Here is a 17,888-nt window from a genome sequence, read left to right on the forward strand (position 1 = left end):
TGAGACTTGATCTCACCACCCTCCGATCACAACCTGAGCTGAAATCAAGAGTCGGTCACTTAACCAACTAAGCCACCTACGTGCCCCAAACCTCAGTATATTTTTAATCTTTATCTCTTATTGTTCTCTGAAACCACCTCTCATCAAGCAAAGGAATATTTTTCTAAACTTCAGAAATTCCTTGTTTTCCTTTTTCTTTACTTCATCTAATTTCATATAAAATCATTTTAATAAAAGTAAGAAACACAGCATAGTCTCATTTCTTAAAAAATGTTTTTGTTTCTATATCTACGTTCCCTTCTACTTATCTATGTCTCAGAAATATCAGGAATTATACTCCTATCCGATTCACAGTAGTCACCGCCAAAAGATAAGAATTTGGTAGAATTTCTGCTCTCTCCGTTGTGTGCAGTACCACACTGGATGGCCTTTACTTGGTATTTTAAGAGCCCTTATCAAGGAACATGGTCTCCCTTCAATCACATGGGCTCTGGGTCTGTGAACTGTGAACTTAGATCTAGAAACTTAATGAAGTACCATGATTTTCCACGCAAGTGGAGAATTGTCTAAAGTTCCTTGCCCAGTCTTGACTTCTTCTTAATGTTGTACAAGTAGTGCTCTCATTGGTCTCTGTCTCTCCTATCCCTCAACAACATGCTCTATTCACTCTCATCAAAGATCCCTGCAGGCAAAACACCTTGATTAACTCCCTAGCTTTGGGGCCCATTACAGTAGTCACTTCTACCTTCCACAACATTTGAGTGCCTCACCTGGTGTCTGCCATTTTGGAACCCTACCATCCTACTGGAAGTGGGCAGCCCAGTTCCGCAGCAGCATCTCCTACTCTTGGTGCCAGCGTATGGAGGAGGCCACCACATAGCTGCTCAGCGGTATCAGGGTTCCCACCATCGGTGCATTCATCAACACCTCAGTGAAGGCAGCGTCTTCTGGTCCCTCCCATGGGGTAAGTTATCTGGTCTAAAGTAATAAAATCATTCTAATATTCTTATTTTCCTGAGATTTTTTTTTTTTTAAATCTCTTCCTTAATACTATGTGATGGCAGTTCTGGCATGTCCTTCCTGGTTCAATTTGAGTGGAGTAGTAAGGAAGACCCCTGCCTAGTAAAAGCATCAGCTACTATAAATGTGCTATCTTTTTTAAAAAGAGAGATGAAGGTCAGTTCAAATACCCTGAGCATTTATACGTATCGGGTAATAGTTCAAGGGGTACTTTCCTTTAAAGAGGGAGCCACTGACCAGAGGCTGCCTCGGGATCTGACAAGATGGCCAGGCTGTCCCACAGGATTATCAAGGAAACCCAGTGCTTGCTGGCAGAACCAGTTCTTGGCATTAAAGCAGAACCAGATGAGATTAACACCCATTATTTTTGTGTGGTCAGTGCTGGGCCCCAGGATTCCCCCTTTGAGGGAGGGACTTTTAAGCTTGAACTATTCCTACCAGAAGAATACCCAAAGGCAGCCCCTAACGTACATTTCACGACCAAAATTTATCATCCTTATGTAAACAAGTTGGGAAGAGTACGTTCAGATATTTTGAAAGGTAAGTGGTCCCCAGCACGGCACAGGTCTGCTATGGATCTGGGCTTTGTTAAGTGCTCCAATCCAGATGGTCCACTAGCAAATGTTGCAGCAGAGCAGTGGGAGAACAAGGCCCAAGCATAGAAACAGCTAGAGCATGGACTAGGCTATATGCCATAAATAATATTTAAAATCGAACTGATCATCAAGTGTGCATCATTTGTCCTGTTCTGCCAAGACTTCTTTCTTTTTGGTTTGCATTTAATGGACATAGTCTTAGAAATATTACAGAATAAAAGCCCAGACATCTTCAGTCCTTTGGTGATTAAATACACATTACCGAATCTATGTCTTGTCCTGATTCCCTGTTGTAAAGCATGAGCAGAGGCTAGAAGTACCATCTGGATTGTTGTGAAACCTTTAAAAGCAGTGGCTCTTCTCTGCTTTTATTCATTTTCCCCATCCTGATTTAAGTGTAAAGCACTGTGAATGAAGGTAGTGCTCAGGGTTAGCTGCAGGGGTGTGCGTGTTTTTCTTTATTACTTTTTTTTGAAGGGGAGAAGTTTTACTTTAATTTTATGGGCTCCATTCCCCCTTTTTATGGTGATCTAATTGCACTGGTTAAAAGGAGCTAACCAGTTCTTTCGAATATGCTCTCTAGCCATGTCTAACTTTATTTAGATGCTATAGTTGGTCAGGCTTGATTGTTTGAACCAAAATGGGAACATTAAACAAACATCACAACCCTCACTAATAACATTGTGACTTTGCTGTCAAATGTAGAATCCTTCCTTCAAGAAAAAGCTTGTGACCATTTTGTATGGCTTTCTGGAAATTTCTGTAAATCTTATGTTTTAGTAAAATATTTTTTTAGTATTTAGTATTTTAAATTAGTAAAAATTTAAATTTTTTCTTTTTAAATAAAGAATGAGACATTAAAAAAAAAAAACAAGGAGTTTTCGGGGAGTCAGAGTATACGTATCACGATGAGCACTGAGTAATGTGTAGAACAGCTGGATCATGACATTGCACACCTGAAACTAACAGGCTACATGTCAACTCATCCAGAATCCAAATAAAAACTTAAAAAAAAAAAAAGATAAACCTAAGGACATATATAAATCTGCTCTGAGCTTTTGGAGTCAGAGTAAAAATTAAGCACAAGTCAGCACAGAAAATGCACAGTACAGTCTGACTAGGCATGGCCCCATCCCCCGCAAATAGCAAAAAGTCATCAGAGTGTCAAGAGCAGGAGAAGAATTTGTCATTAGTGGGTGGCCATGTGGCTCCAGGCCTAGATGATATCCACTACAACAAGAAAACCCATCTATGAAATCTCTTTGTCAACAGTTCAGTTTAGTTATGCAAGTTCTCTTTTTTAGAACACAATATAGCGGAGCTAACTACTATCTGAGACGGAACAAGGACTGGCCAGCATGTAGAGCCGGTTCTCCCTTTCCTCTCCAGTGAGCCTTCGACAGCCTTCGACAGCCTTCGACACGTGGCTGCTGAGGCTCCGGAAGCTCAAGGAGGCACAAGGGGAGAAGGCCGGAAGTGCAGCAGCGGTCACGGAGGAATGCCAATGCCGGGAAGGCCGTGGGGGTGGGAAGCTAGGACACTTCTCTGCAGTCTCCTTCAACACTTTAAAACAGTCACCTGCCACCCACAGGGCGTGAGTGGCAATAATGACCCTAAGCTTTATTACTTTTTGAAAAACTAGCTACTATTTTCTGTGTGTTTATCTGCCAGATCTCAATGAAAACCCAGGATTTGTTCAGGGAGTCAAATCCTTCACGCTTTTTCTTCGTCATTTAATGACGGTCAATTCAAGCTGTTCAACTTGAGAAAATTCATTAACTAAGAATTCACCCTCTTAGATAGAGTTCAACATTTTGGGGAAAAACATGTCTTCACTGTACATTTTAGTTTTAATTTATTTCACCTTCTATCTGTTCCCCTAAAACACATTCAGTTTTCTTGACCTGGCACATCACGGCTGCTGAACGATAGGAAATACAAAAATCACCAGTTTCCTGGCTAGTATGGAATTTAGAAAGACAAGCAAATCAACCAAGCTATAAACTCCTCCAAATATGGCCTATCCTTTTACTTTCTTTTTACTTTCCACACATCACCTACTCCAAGGCTCCATGATCACTTATCGTTTTGAATGGAACAGGTGGCATTCAGGAACAGTCGAACAGAAGCAGTCAGAGGGGAACTACTTCATCTTCCTTGTCATCAACTGACGTGTCTACCTGCCTAGTCTCTGCCTTTCCTGTGACTCGAGTGGGTGGCTGTCCTCGTTGTCACCTCAGCCCTGTCCTCTGCACCACGCCATCCTCTCTTGCCAAATCAAGCCCTTGCTCCCACAATTATCCCACCGCTGCCTACCTCATCGCCATTTTCTTCTCCAATAGATCATGCTCATCGACAAACAAACATTTGTACTTACCTCATTTTCTAAGAACTTTCCATTGGCCCTACATATCCCTCAAGCTTCCACCTCATTTTTCTGCTCCCCTTTCTTTCAAAACTCCTCAAACGGGATGTTCGTATCCCATTCTCAGTCTACACAGGCTTTGTTCCCACATTCCACTGAAACTGGCCTTGACAAGGTGGCGAGAGGCCTTCTTGCCAAATCCAATGGTCAGTTCTCAGTCGCCATCTAACTTCCCCTGTTGGCAGCCCCTGAAACAACTGGCTGCTCACTTACTCCTTCGGAAAACACTTGCTGCACATGAGTTATGTGAAACCAGACCTTCTCAGTTTCCCTGCTCCCTCACTGGCTACTCCTTCCCAGTCTCTTGTTTTTCCTCCATCTCTTCCCCATCTCTAAGCACCATAGTGACCCTGAGCTGAGTGCTGGGACTTCCTTTCTCTTCTCTCTCTACTCACGGGTCCATGTCTGTCACCACCATTCACCTGGTTGTTCAGCCGGAAAACTGATGAGTCCCGCTTGAGTTCCCTCTTGCCCCTCACACTCCATTTCACATCCATTAACAAGTCCTTCCTGCCAAATACATCCACATCCCAATCTGACCACGTGCCATTATCCCCAACACAGCCCTCAGGTCCAAGCCATGGTAATCTCTCAACAGATGCCTGCTATCTCTCCTAACTAGGCCTCTGACCCCACATCCCTGACAACGCTCCACACACCAACTAGAGAAGTCTTTATTTTTTTTTAAGATTTTTATTTATTTATTTGACAGACAGAGATCACAACCAGGCAGAAAGGTAGGCAGAGAGAGAGGGGGAAGCGGGCTCCCTGCTGAGCAGAGAGCCTGATTCGGGGCTCGATCCCAGGACCCTGGGATCATGACCTGAGCCGAAGGCAGAGGCTTTAACCCACCGAGCCACCCAGGCACCCTAGAGAAATCTTTTTGAAACTCAGACCGGTTTTTGCTCAAATGCTCCAATGGCTTTCTGTCACACTCAGAAGAAAACCTAAACTTTCCACCACAGTCCATAGACTTGATATAAGCTGCCCACAGCTTAACCTTGACTCCTAACACTCTCTCCCTAACTCACTCCATTCCAGTCACATACCAATCCATTCTCTCTGCACAAAATATTCTTTCCTTACTCCAAGTTTTATATAGTTTCCTCCTTCCCTTCATGAAGGTTTTAATTTGAGTATTACTTCTTCAGAGCCTTTCACAGGCCACATCTAAAATAACACCTTACGTGAAACAACAACCCTATATAAAATTGCCCTTCACTCTGAACACCTTATCCTTTCATAGCAATTATCATTACCTTACCTTACTTTTGGGGGAGAGAGAGAGAGAGAGAGAGAGGTATCACTGTTGTCTCCTCTACCATAAGAGCAGAGATGCTATTTTGTTCATGCCACATCCTAAACACTGGGACAATGGTTAGCACAAAGTAGGTGCTCAATAAACATGTGTTAACTAACAAATGATTGGAAAGACACTGCTTCTATTGCAGACTTCTGAGGTATCTAGGGAATGGGAATCATCAATCAGCCATATCACTACCTAGGAAATCTTTTTATTTTTTTGTAGCTTTTACTTTACTTTCTTTTCTTTTTTTAAGAGAGAGAGCACATGAGCAGGGCAGGGGGAGGTGCGGGCAGGTCCCGAAGGGGAGGGAGAGAAATAATCTTAAGCAGGCTCCACACCCAGCACAGAGCCCAACGTGAGGCTTGATCTCACAACCCTGAGATCATGACCTGAGCTGAAATCCTGAGACAGATGCTTAAGTGACTGAGCCGCCCAGGTGCCCCATAAGAAACATCTTTAAAATGAAGTATCCCTGAAACACAACATATATACTTCATACCACAGTTTTTGAAAAGAACTGTGTTCATCTTTCCCCACTTAATTCCCACTCCATATAAAAGTGCCATTTGTTTTAACCTAGATGAGAAAAGTTACAAACAAACAACTAGGAAAAGGAGGCCTGCTTTAAGTATACCCATATTTTTAGACTATGTTACCTAAAAAATCAAGGTAACTGAAATATTTACAGGGGAAAATTGGGAATTGCATGCTATCTGCTAATTAAATATCTCAACTGATCCTAAAACTTCCCAACTATTTATCTTGCATAATTTGTCTCATCTTTACCCTGTCTTTGCTACCAAAATACTTTGAAGTTTCAAATAAGAGTAACGTGTAAGCAGCTGGTCCCTTCAGTGTTTTTTATGATCATTAACAATAAGTATTTATTCTTTCCCGAGAATTTGACCACTTGTTTATCTGTTGAACTACATTTCCCTTTAAAGGCTTTGTAGTGAAAAGAGAAGATATAAAATAGAAGACTAAAGAATGATACGATGGGATTGCCAAAAAAATCTCCATAGTTCAGGAAATCCTAGCATGCCTGGTTTGTTGTTTGTTTCCAGCTTGAATGAGGTTTGTGCAGACAATTAGAATTGTCTTTTTGTTCCAATGGGTTATACAGGAAAGAAACAGGAAATCTTGATGAAAGCTTGGGCTTTACAGGATATTTGTGTGAGTGTTTAGCGCATGCATTTGATGTTTTTCTCTCCACATCTGCTCACGTTATGCCTGCATTCTGGCAAAAATATTTTAAAATACCACTTTGCTTTTTTCACTTCATTTCAGTTCCTGGCATGATGCTTCCTATACAGGAGGAGGCTCAGAAATGAAAACCGAATAAGGAAACTGAGACCCCAAAAGCACAAGTCATTCATTTCCTCTGGATGGCAATTCCCTCATTATCAAATGGGAGGATGAGGCCAGATAAGTGCTTCTAAACTTTTCCACCAAAGTACCCCCAGCAGCAGTGAAAACAAATAGCACCCCTCTGGGCTATCTGAGGGCATAGCCCGAAGCAGACTCTGCAAGCTGGAGGTTTCTTTGAAATGTCCTATTTCATCTCAAAAATTCATGAGAACTGTGCATTTTTCAAAACAGGAAAGTCTCTGTTTGTTTTAATATGATTGTTACCTCAGTAGTAAAACTGCTTCGCTTTCCCACAAAATAACCAAGTGACTCCAAGCTTCCAGGAAGCCTGTATGCGGCCTCACACACCACCTGGCCCTGGCTGACCACCCCAGGATCACCCACCCCGGGCTGAGTGGAGACAGGGGCCTGGGTGACAGGAGTCTACGTCCTCTTCCCGTGTATTTCACATTTTATAGAAAAGTCAGACAGAGTAAGAGAGACGTCGTCACACTTGCACAAAATGGCAGCTGAGAAGGAGGCAGAAGCCCTGAAGGACATCCAGCTAGACAGGTAGGTAAATAAACGGGTCAGTGGGGGGGCCAGAGATCTCTCCATCTGTTGCAAGATACACACACAGGCTGAGTGTCTCATCAGGCAAAAGAACAGACAATCACAGAACACTGGTTTCAAATGGGACCTCAGCGGTAGGCCAGCCCCCCCAATGCACAGCGTCCCCCTACAACACTCCCAAGGGCTACTTCAAACTTACTTTCTCCCAGGATAAACCGCTGCACATTTGAATAGTTCTTTAGGAAAGAATGACTTTGAAATGACTCAAAATATGCCTCCCAGTATTATCTACACAGGGGTTCCATTTTTGCCTCTGGGAAGGGCAAGGGGAGTCTGTTTAGAGTGGAGGATAGGAGCATGGCTGGGGACCAGGGTCTGATTCTGTCACCTGTTAAGGGTGTGGGAGCTTGGTCAGGTCCCTTAAGAGGAGGTGCTTCAGTTCCTACATCTAGAAGATGGGGATAAGACATGACGGTCTCGGGGCGCCTGGGTGGCTCAGTGGGTTAAGCCTCTGCCTTCAGCTCAGGTCATGACATCAGGGTCCTGGGATCGAGCCCCACATCGGGCTCTCTGCTCAGTGGAGAGCCTGCTTCCCCCTCTCTCGGCCAGCCTCTCTGCCTACTTGTGATCTCTCTCTCTGTCGAATAAATAAATAAAATCTTATTAAAAAAAAAAAAAGACACAATGGTCTCTGCCTCACAAGACCGCTGTGCGGGGGGAGGTGGCTGAACTCATACACGTACCCAGAAAGCAGTACGTGGCCCCGAGCCGGTCCTTCTAACTGCTGGCTACTGGGATATTCCCACATTGACTGATCCTACTATTTCCTAGATGGCAGACCTTGAATTTAAGAACCAATAGATATGCTATTCTCCGTAGTCTTATTTTCTCTTGGCCAAATTCCTTTAAATAATTTCTCTGACCGAGTTCCAAGTCTTTCTATATTCTGGAGACTTTCATTTGAACACAGCTTTGCCAGTGTCCTACTTAAAATGTAGTGACCAGAATGGACATATTCCTTATGTGACCTGATATGGAAACAGTGCACTGGGCCCATTAAGCCATCATCCCAGGCATGTTTTTCTGTCGGCCTCGCTGTTTCCACCCTTTATACTCCTCACCCACCCCACCCTGCCTTGTGTTTTTTCCCAATAATTTTTTAAATCTAAGCATAGGATTTTGTGTTCAATCCTAATAAATTTAATCATCTTAATTTCAAATGTTTAAAGCTTCAGAGTACTGGTTTTCATGCTTTACTTGTTAACCGCTCCTCTGAGCTCTAGGGAAGCAGGGAAATTTAGGTCTGTCTCATCATCCAGTGACGGGAACACTGAGAAATCTTACTTCAAGTTGATAATTGGTCATTCAGAGATGGCCCTTTGAACCATCACGTAGCCATATAAAATGCACCAATACCTAAACCGTGTTTTCCCACATCAGCTTCATGAAGGACCTTACCAGATGGCTCAGTGAAGCCCAGCACTACTTGCCTTATCTACCAGCCTGAACCCCCATTCAAAGAAGGAAATGAGCTTAGTTTAATCGGCTTCATTTTTAGTGAACTTGTGCTAGCTTGTAGTGACCACAGCTATACGCCTATCATTTCTCATGATAAACTTTCACAGTAAAAATCTTAACAACTTGGAGTGGTCTGGGGGAATACTGTTCCAGTTAATAAAATTTTCTGCCAGAAAGGGTCTTAAAAAGTTGGTATATTATCACATTAATAAATATTCTCCTAAAATTTACTGGCTCATATTCCTCTTGCCTTTGTCTTTCCCTAGTGAGTTACTGCCTGGAATCTTCAATCTCAACACCGAGTCTAATGAACATGCCTATAGATATAAGAAGAATAAAATGGGTGAAATCACCAAGATCTGAGAGATTCTTGTGTGAGTTTTTTAAAAAATTCGTGTCACACATTTGCATGACACTTGTCCCATTTATCCCTTTTTCATGAAAATGAAGTACAGAAAAATTAAAGCAACAGCAGGCAGTTTCTTTCCTTTTTTTTTTTAAGATTTCATTTATTTATTCATGAGAGACAGAGGGTGGGGGGCAGAGGCAGAGGCGGAGGGAGGAGCAGGCTCCCTGCTGAGCAGGGAGCGCCATGTGGGACTCAATCCCAAGACCCTGGGATCATGACACTTAACTGACTGAGCCACCCAGGTGCCCCCCACCTTTTTCTTTCTTTCTTTCTTTGCCTTTTTTTTTTTTTTTTTGAGAGAGCATGAGCAGGGCAAAGGGAAAGGAAGAGAGAGAATCTTAAACAGGCTCCACATCCAGCATGGAGCTGGACACGGGACTCAATCCCTCAACCCTGAGATCATAACTTGAGCTGAAATGAAGAGTCAGATGCCCAACCGACTGAGCCACCCAGGCATCCCAACAGCATGCCGTTTCTATTAATAGTATCAATTCTTTAAAAAAAATAATTTTCCTTATTAACTATTTTTAAGCAAGACTATACAAAGACAAAACTTTGGTAGATTTTTAAAACTATCATTCTGAGAAAAGTCTTTGAAACTTAAATTCTTTCAAACAAGTTTATGTAAGTGTATTTCTTTTTCAAGTTTTCATTTCAATTCAAGTTAGTTAACATATATGGTAAAATTGGTTTCAGGTGTAGAATTTAGTGATTCATCACTGTGTAAGTATATTTTTAAATTAAATCATGATTGTCACATTAAAAAAAACAGTCATGGGGCGCCTGGGTGGCTCAGTGAGTTAAAGCCTCTGCCTTCGGCTCAGGTCATGATCCCAGGGTCCTGGGATCGAGTCCCACATTGGGCTCTCTGCTCAGCAGGGAGCCTGCTTCCCCTCCTCTCTCTGCCTGCCTCTCTGCCTACTTGTGATCTCTGTCAAATAAATTTTTTAAAAATCTTTAAAAAAAAAACCAATCACAATGTGGAAAGTAGGGAGTATAGAAAAAGCATCAACCATGATTCCATCACCTAAAAAATAATTAACATTATTGTTTGAATATTTCTGAGATTAAAAATAATTGGGTTAGTGGTATAAATACTTCTTATGACTCTTGGTAGATCCTGCCAAAATTCTCTCCAAAAAGGCTGCATTAATTTAAATGCCATCAGCAATATATGAAGTACAAATTTCACTAAACTTTTGCCAACTTAGAGGTATATCATTTTTAATTCTAATTTGCATTTTTATTAATATAAGGCTGGAGATGTTTTTACATGGTCATTTATTCAATTTGTTTCTTATCTGTTTCTGTCCTTTGCCAGGACATTTGTTGGGACAGTAATGATTTTCTTATGATTTGTGCTAATTATTTTATATGCTAATTATTTTTATTTGTTATAAATTTACCAATTTCATAAGAGAATCATTCCTTGCCTATCACATTCATTGCAAATAGTATTTGTTTTAACTTAAAATAATTTTTATTTAGTCAAATACTAATTTCCCATGGTGGGTTTTTCTTATGTGCCCAACTTTAAAAAGCCCGAGTTGTGCCAAATCAATCACAAAATAAAAGCAAATCAGGCACTGAAGTCATTTGGCTTTTTGATTAGAAATTTGTCATCTACAGGGTGCCTGGGGGGCTCAGTGGGGTAAGCCTCTGCCTTTGGCTCAGGTCATGATCTCAGGGTCCTGGAACTGATCCCTGTACTGGGCTCTCTGCTCAGCAGGGAGCCTGCTTCCCCCCCCCTCTGTCTGCCTCTCTGCCTACTTGTGATCTCTGTCTGTCAAATAAATAAACAAAATATTAAAAAAAAGAAATTTGTCATCTACAAGGTTATCATCAAAATGAAAATATAATTTTAAAAATTTATTTTTTTGAGAGACAGAGCGAGTGAATGGGGGGTGAGAGGCAGAGGAAGGGGAGAAGGGGCAGAAGGAGAGGGACACAATGTCCAGCAGACTCTTCACTGAGCGCAAAGGCCAACTTGGGGCTTGATCTCACAACCCTGAGATCATGACACAACCAGAGCTGAAACCAAGAGTCAGACGCTCAACAGACTGAGCCTACCATACACACCTGAAAATGTAATTTTTAAAAGTCTTAAAGAGAATGCTTCTTCCCCTTATACTCACCCTGAAACACAATAGCTGCTCAGTCATATCTGTGTCATAGAAACGGTTTTTAACTTGCTGGGTTTCCTCTCTTCCCTGTTCCTCTACCAGCTTACTCAGAGGAACTGACATTTTTCTTGTTTCTATCTTTGCTTTTAATATTGCTTTTAATCCCCAAATGATCTCAATTATACCTCATAACTAAAGCACAATAATATGTAACACTTTTTGCTCTTCCTTAATATTCTTATTTATAGGGCCACCTGGGTGGCTCAGTCATTAAGCATCTGCCTTCGGCTCAGGTCGTGATCCTGGGGTCTTGGGATTGAGCCCCACGTCAGGTCCCTGCTCGGTGGGAAGCCTGCTTCTCCCTCTCCCACTCCCCCTACTTGTGTTCCCTCTCTTACTGTGTCTCTCTGTCAAATAAATAAATAAAGTCTTTAAAAAAATTCTTATTTATATTTGGTCATCTTGGTTTCCTTCTTATCCCCACTTCCCAATCCAATTAATTATTAAACAATGCAATGAATTCTATCATGTATTTCTAATAATATCAACTCAGTCACAGAAACATAATGTAATAGAGGTTGGAAGAAATAGAAGAGAAAGTTTCCGTTCCCTTGTAGACTACACTCCATTCTGGGAAAAAAGAACTCTATATGATATCTTACAATACAAGAACTGATTTAAGTGTACAGAATAATGAGATGATTAATGCCATAATTTCAGAGAAGGAAGAAATGGGTACAGGCCAGAAAGGTCACAAGACATTTTAGGTAAGTGTTGGAGCAGGAAGCAAGTCTTGAAACCCGGGCATGATTTGCGCAGACAGAATGGAGCAAGATAAGGCAGATAATACAAATAACAAAGAAGGACCAATTTGCAAACTTCACACCATCATTATGAAAGTAACTCAGGTATTTTTACCAACATTTTATGATAAGTGAATGACAACAACACACAGCCATAGGGTCACATGTCAGATCAGATTTCCTTTTCATGGAACTCAACTGAGGCCCTAATTGCTACACTTAGGAGTAGGATTCAATTTAGTAATCACAAGGGATTAATTAGTTTTTGATGTATTAGCCACTTATAAGGAATTGCAAATATAATAATAAAAAAATTACTCAAGTTTTTAGAATAAAAAGGTTCAAATATTGTCTTTAGAAAAAAAAATTTTCTTAACTTAGTGATTAAGCTAATTAACATTTTTCCAGATGTTAAGGAAACAAGGCAAGCAAATTAAACAAACAAGTAAAAATTAATAACCACCTTGAATATTCTAAGAATTAGCAGGAATACATTTTTAGAGAAGATGAAAATAAAAATTTTTTATAGAATAAATAAGACACAGAGCACTGAGAACAAAATCCAAACCTCTTACGCTGCCCCAGACATCCTGGTCCTAGCCCAAGCCGAGTTCTCACCCCCTCACCTACACCTGGAACCTTCACCTCCACACTTGTGCTGAACCGGTCTTTTCTGCCATTTTCATTCCTTGAACACTTCCAACTTGCTGTCATCTCAGATCCTTGCACTCTCTGTTCCCCCAGCCTAGAATACTTCATGAGACTTCATGGCTAGCTCACCCAGAGTTTTCAAGATTCTTAGCACAAAGCTCCCCAGCTAGGAGGGATTCCCTGACCATCCATCAATGCTGGTAATCCCCTTCCCACCTCCACCCGACAAGGCTTCTGTACACACCTTCTTTCTCCTTCAGAAATCACTTCCAAATTATTTTGTGTTTTGTTTTGTCTTGTTTTTTATTAATGGCCTGGCTGCCTTCCCAAATTCAGTAAATGCTCTGTTAGCCATTTGGATATCTGCTCCAGAGAAATGTCTGTTCATGTCTTCTGCCCATTTCTTAACTGGATTGTTTTTTGTTCTTTAGGTACTGAGTTTGATAAGTTCTTTATAGAAGCCCGATGACCCAGAAATTGCACTACTAGGTATTTATCCAAAGGATAGAAACATAGTGATTCAAAGGACACATGCACCTCAATGTTTATAAAGCAATGTCCACAACAGCCAAAATAAGGAAAGAGCCCAGATGACCACTGACAGATGAATGGACAAAGAAGAAGTGCCATATGTATATAATGGAATACTACTCAGCCATCAAAACAAATAAAATCCTGCCATTTGCAATGACATGGATGGAACTAGAGAGTATTATGCTAAGTGAAATAAGTCAATCAGAGAAAGATAATTATATGATTTCACTCATATGTGGAATTTAAGAAATAAAACAGGTGAACAACGGGGAAGGGAATGAAAAATAAAATGACATAAAAACAGAGAGGGAGGCAAACCATAAGACACTCTTAACTATAAGAAACAAACTGAGGGTTCCTGGAGGGGAAGTGGGTAGCAGGGATAGGATAACTGGGTGATGGGCATTAAGAAGGGCATGTGATATAAGAGCACTGGGAGTATATGTAACTGATGAATCACTCAATTCTACCCTTGAAACTAATAATACACTATATGTTAATTAAATTTAAATAAAAAATTTTTAAAAATTATTATAAAATAATGTAGTATATGCACTGTGAGAAAAGGACCATTGTCAGTCTAACTTACTGCTCTGCCCAGAATCAGGACATGGTAGGTACCCAAAACTACTTCTTAAATAAATGAACAAGTCAGACTTCTGCTCTGACAGGAAGAGAAGGACACAAGAATCACAATAAATGCTTCAATTAAACATGCAGATTAACAAATCATTGGAATAGACTTCAGTGAAGAGCTAACATCCTATTGCTGGATTTTACTGAAACATTTTGCTTTAAATGATTCACATATATCAGTAATAACATTCTTAGTAATATCATCATTGTGCAAGGATTTGATGTTATAATGAGATATTTAAGGTTTTATTTTATTGCCTATACCCAATGTGGGTCTCAAACTTACAACCCCAAATCAAGAGTCACATGCTCCACCAACTAAGCCAGATAGATGCCACAAGATTTTTAAAAGAGAGATTATAAATGCATTTAAAAATTCAATGGCATCATCAAAATGAAAGACCAACCTGCTGTTCATATCGTTGCTTGACATCCTCCAGCTGCCATAAAAACTCCTTTGATTGTTTCTCACGAAGAGACTTGGATCTAGTTAGATCTGCTTCCACTTTTTCCATCTATAAGATTTAAAAATCAAATATATTTTTAAACAAAAAATTAATTTTTAAATTTTTAAATTTTTTTATTTTTCATGCTTTTGTAATTTGTCTATTCATTAAAATGGCAGATTTTAAATCCCCTTTATCAATCATAATGGTGAACTTAAAAACGATAAGAAAATGAAAGCTATATCAATTTATTTACATATATTTAATAGTTTAAGCCAGGGAAATTAATACTGTACATACTTTATTAAACTCTAATGTTATAATAACATTGTAATGGAAATATACTTCTGAGCATTCAAATATTCAACAAGAATTTTTAAGGCCTTGGCATGTGCTGAAGGGGAGAAAATATTTGCAAGCCATATACGTGATAAGGGACTTGTATCAAGAGTATATAAAGAATGCTTACAGCCCAGTAATAAATGGGCAATTATACTCGATTTTAAAATGGGCAAAGGAACAGAAAAGGTATCTTCTCCAAAGAAGATACACAAATGACCAATAAGCATCTGAGAAGATGCCAACATCACTGCCATTAGGCAATTTCAAATTGGAACAATAATGACATACCACTTCATACCCACTATCAAAGGATGCTTTAATCCAGACCAATTATATCAAGTGTTGGTGAAGATGTGGAGAAATCAGGACCCTCATACCCTGCTGGTGGGAATGTGAAATGGAAGATGGTTTGGCAGTTTCTCAAAAGGATAAACACGGTTACCATATGAGCCAGGAATTCCACTCCTCAGTGAGAAATTAAAACACACATCCACACAAAAACTTGTGTACAAATGTTTGTAGCAGCATTATTCATTAGCCAAAAAGAGGAAATAACCCAGATGTTCATCAATGGATGACAGATAAACAAAAAGAGGTCTATCCATACATAGGAGTATCATTCAACCACAACAAGGAATGAAATACTAATACATGTTATAACATTATAACATGGATGAACCTTGTAAGTGCTATGCTAAGTGAAAGGAGATGGTTGCAAAAGACTATGTGTTATATGATTCCATTTGATTAAATATCCAGAAGGCAAATCCTTAGAAACAGAAAGCAGACTAGTGGTTGCCTAGGGTGAGAGGGAATTGGGGGGTGGGCACTGACTGCTAAAGGGTATCAGATTTCTTTTGGGGGCAATGGTAATTTAAAATTGATTGTGCTGAGGTGCCTTGGTGGCACAGTGAGTTAAGCAACGACTCTTGGGTTCAGCTTGGATTGTGATCTTGGGGTCATGAGATGGAGCCCCAAGATAGGCTCCATGGGCTGTGTGGAAGTCTGCTTGGGATTCTCTCCCTCTCCCTTGCCCCTCCCTCTCCCTCTGTCCTTTCATCTCACTCTGCCCCTCCTGCTCATGCTCTCTCTAAAACAAATGAATGAATCTTTTAAGAAATTGATTGTGCTAATGGTTACACAATTTGTGAATATATTAAAAATGATTCAATTGTACACATATAATGAATTAATTGCTGTATGTGAATTATATCCCTTTTAAAATTTTTTAAGTAGGCTCCATGCTGGGTAACACGAGGCTTAATTTCACCTGAGATCAAGACCTGAGCTGAGAACAAGAGTTGGGACACTTAACTAATTAAGCCACCTGGGCATCCCATATGTGAATTATATCTTAATAAAGGTGTTATTATAGAAAAAATTAAAAGTCAAACACTATGCCATATTCCATGAGGTCTCACATGATCTAATCCTAGGTACCTCTCTCCATTCATCTCTGCTACTCTATATAACCACCACCACTCCAGCCCACCTGCCTCCTTGCTGGGCTGGAGACATGCCAGAGATGCTCTTGCCTTGGTGTCCAGCAGCTTCCCCTCAGATGGTCACATGGCTTCTTTCTCAAAGTCAAGTTTCTGCCTAGATGTCATCTTTGTACTGAAGCCTCCCTGACCAGCCTATTTAAATTGCAGCCCACCTCCCAGTCGTCACAGTCTCCTTTGCCCTGATCTACTGTTCCTTTTTATCACAGGACATATCACCTTCAAGTATACTATACAACTTACTTACTCCTTAGGGCTCATTTTAATGTCTGCCTCACCCATGGTAAAGTAACTCCACGTTCACCCATGTATCCCAACGATTTAGCCCCCTGCCTGTCACCTATAGGGCCTCAGTAGTCAAATGAAGAAGAAAAAGAAAAAAGGCAAACCAAATGTATGAAACTAAGTTTGAGATTTGATGAATAAGTAATTTTCAACATTTAATAGTGCGAGAGTTTCGATAACATACAAGATCATGTTGAATCTGACATTTCTGTCACACACAAAATTAGAGATAATGTATGATTATCTCTGCTCTTGCCAGATTCTTGTTTATATGTGCCAAGAAAGAAATATTCTTACAGATAGGAATGAAAAATCGCTTCCTATAATATGAAAATCATACCTTGTATTCCTAGTACAGTTTTTCATTTGTCTTTCTTCCCCTGATTTGATTTTGTCTCAGAAGATGTTTTTCTTGAGACAACTGTCAGTTAATGTGACAATCATCTTACCACTGGCTACTTTATATTATTTATTATTCTGCTGCTGCACTGATAGGTTGAGATATTTCTTTTCTTTCTTTTTTTTTTCCCCAGCTTGTATCCAATGCTCTCTTGCGGGTTACCTTTTGGTAACTGCTAGGATTGGACAAAACATGAATATTAGGGGAAATGAACCCTAAAAGTCCTTCCTTCAGTTTTTCATCTTAAATTAAAAAAAAAATTCTAATGCATTTACTCAGACATGATTAAACTGTAAGGCTCTAGGAACAAAGCTGTTCAGTGAAGAGCACCCGGTCACACTGGATGAGAACAAAATATGGCCACTCACTGCTGTGCTATCCAACAGCCCATTCCAGATTCTGCTTCTCATACCCAGGTCTGAAGTATCTAAACTACAGCATGAAATTTAGCCTACTTCTTTGTAAAAATCCAAAGGGTGCAACCCTAATACTAAGTCATTGGCTTCCAAATTCAATGATCAGAATTAAAAGATTATTGATCTACAGGTAGTCGGTATTGTGGCCATGAATAAATTTACTAAGGAATTACTCAAGTACACTTTGTTTTCTTTTGTTTCTAACTCAAGATGTGGGTTTCAAGGCTCTCTTTCCTTCAGTGGTTTTCACATCAGACCTCAAGCAAAAGGCTCCTTAGCTTGTCCTCAGCAGTCCGCGCTCCCTATACTCCAAGATCCTTGGCTTTTCCCAAACAAGCCATGTCTGTTCTTGATCCTAGCCTTTTGCTCTTTGCACTCTCTGGAAAACCCTTTTGTGTTTTCCCTCACCCAAACTGATAGTCTTCAAGGCTGACTCAAGTTTCCTCTCCTCTCTGTGAGGTATTCTTTAATCCCACCAACTGACATAAGTGCCTTCCTTCTCTCTACATTCAAGGACTCAACATCTATTTTCATAGCAAGCTGTGTTTCTCTCTAT

At 40.2% G+C, this 17,888-nt stretch overlaps 2 protein-coding genes across 2 annotated transcripts in view; one reads left to right on the top strand and one right to left on the bottom strand.

The window, feature by feature from the left end:
• LOC111158116 (centrosomal protein 112) overlaps positions 1-17,888 on the bottom strand; it is a 414,110-nt gene that overhangs the window by 206,375 nt on the left and 189,847 nt on the right. Inside the window, exon 18 of the mRNA XM_022519974.1 lies at positions 14,349-14,456. Within this exon, the coding sequence (XP_022375682.1) occupies positions 14,349-14,456 (108 nt within the window). The remainder of the gene's footprint in view (positions 1-14,348; positions 14,457-17,888) is intronic.
• On the top strand, positions 1,284-1,682 carry LOC111158117 (ubiquitin-conjugating enzyme E2 N-like). Its single transcript, XM_022519976.1, has one exon. The coding sequence runs from the start codon at positions 1,284-1,286 to the stop codon at positions 1,680-1,682; it is 399 nt and encodes a 132-aa protein (XP_022375684.1).

Source organism: Enhydra lutris, unplaced genomic scaffold (genome assembly GCF_002288905.1).
Source record: "Enhydra lutris kenyoni isolate GAN:26980312 unplaced genomic scaffold, ASM228890v2 scaffoldscaffold57, whole genome shotgun sequence".
Lineage (NCBI taxonomy): Eukaryota > Metazoa > Chordata > Mammalia > Carnivora > Mustelidae > Enhydra > Enhydra lutris.

What these genes read in the sequence shown, in the direction of transcription:
- LOC111158117 (XM_022519976.1), top strand. Translation starts at nt 1,284, where the DNA reads ATGGCCAGGCTGTCCCACAGGATTATCAAGGAAACCCAGTGCTTGCTG.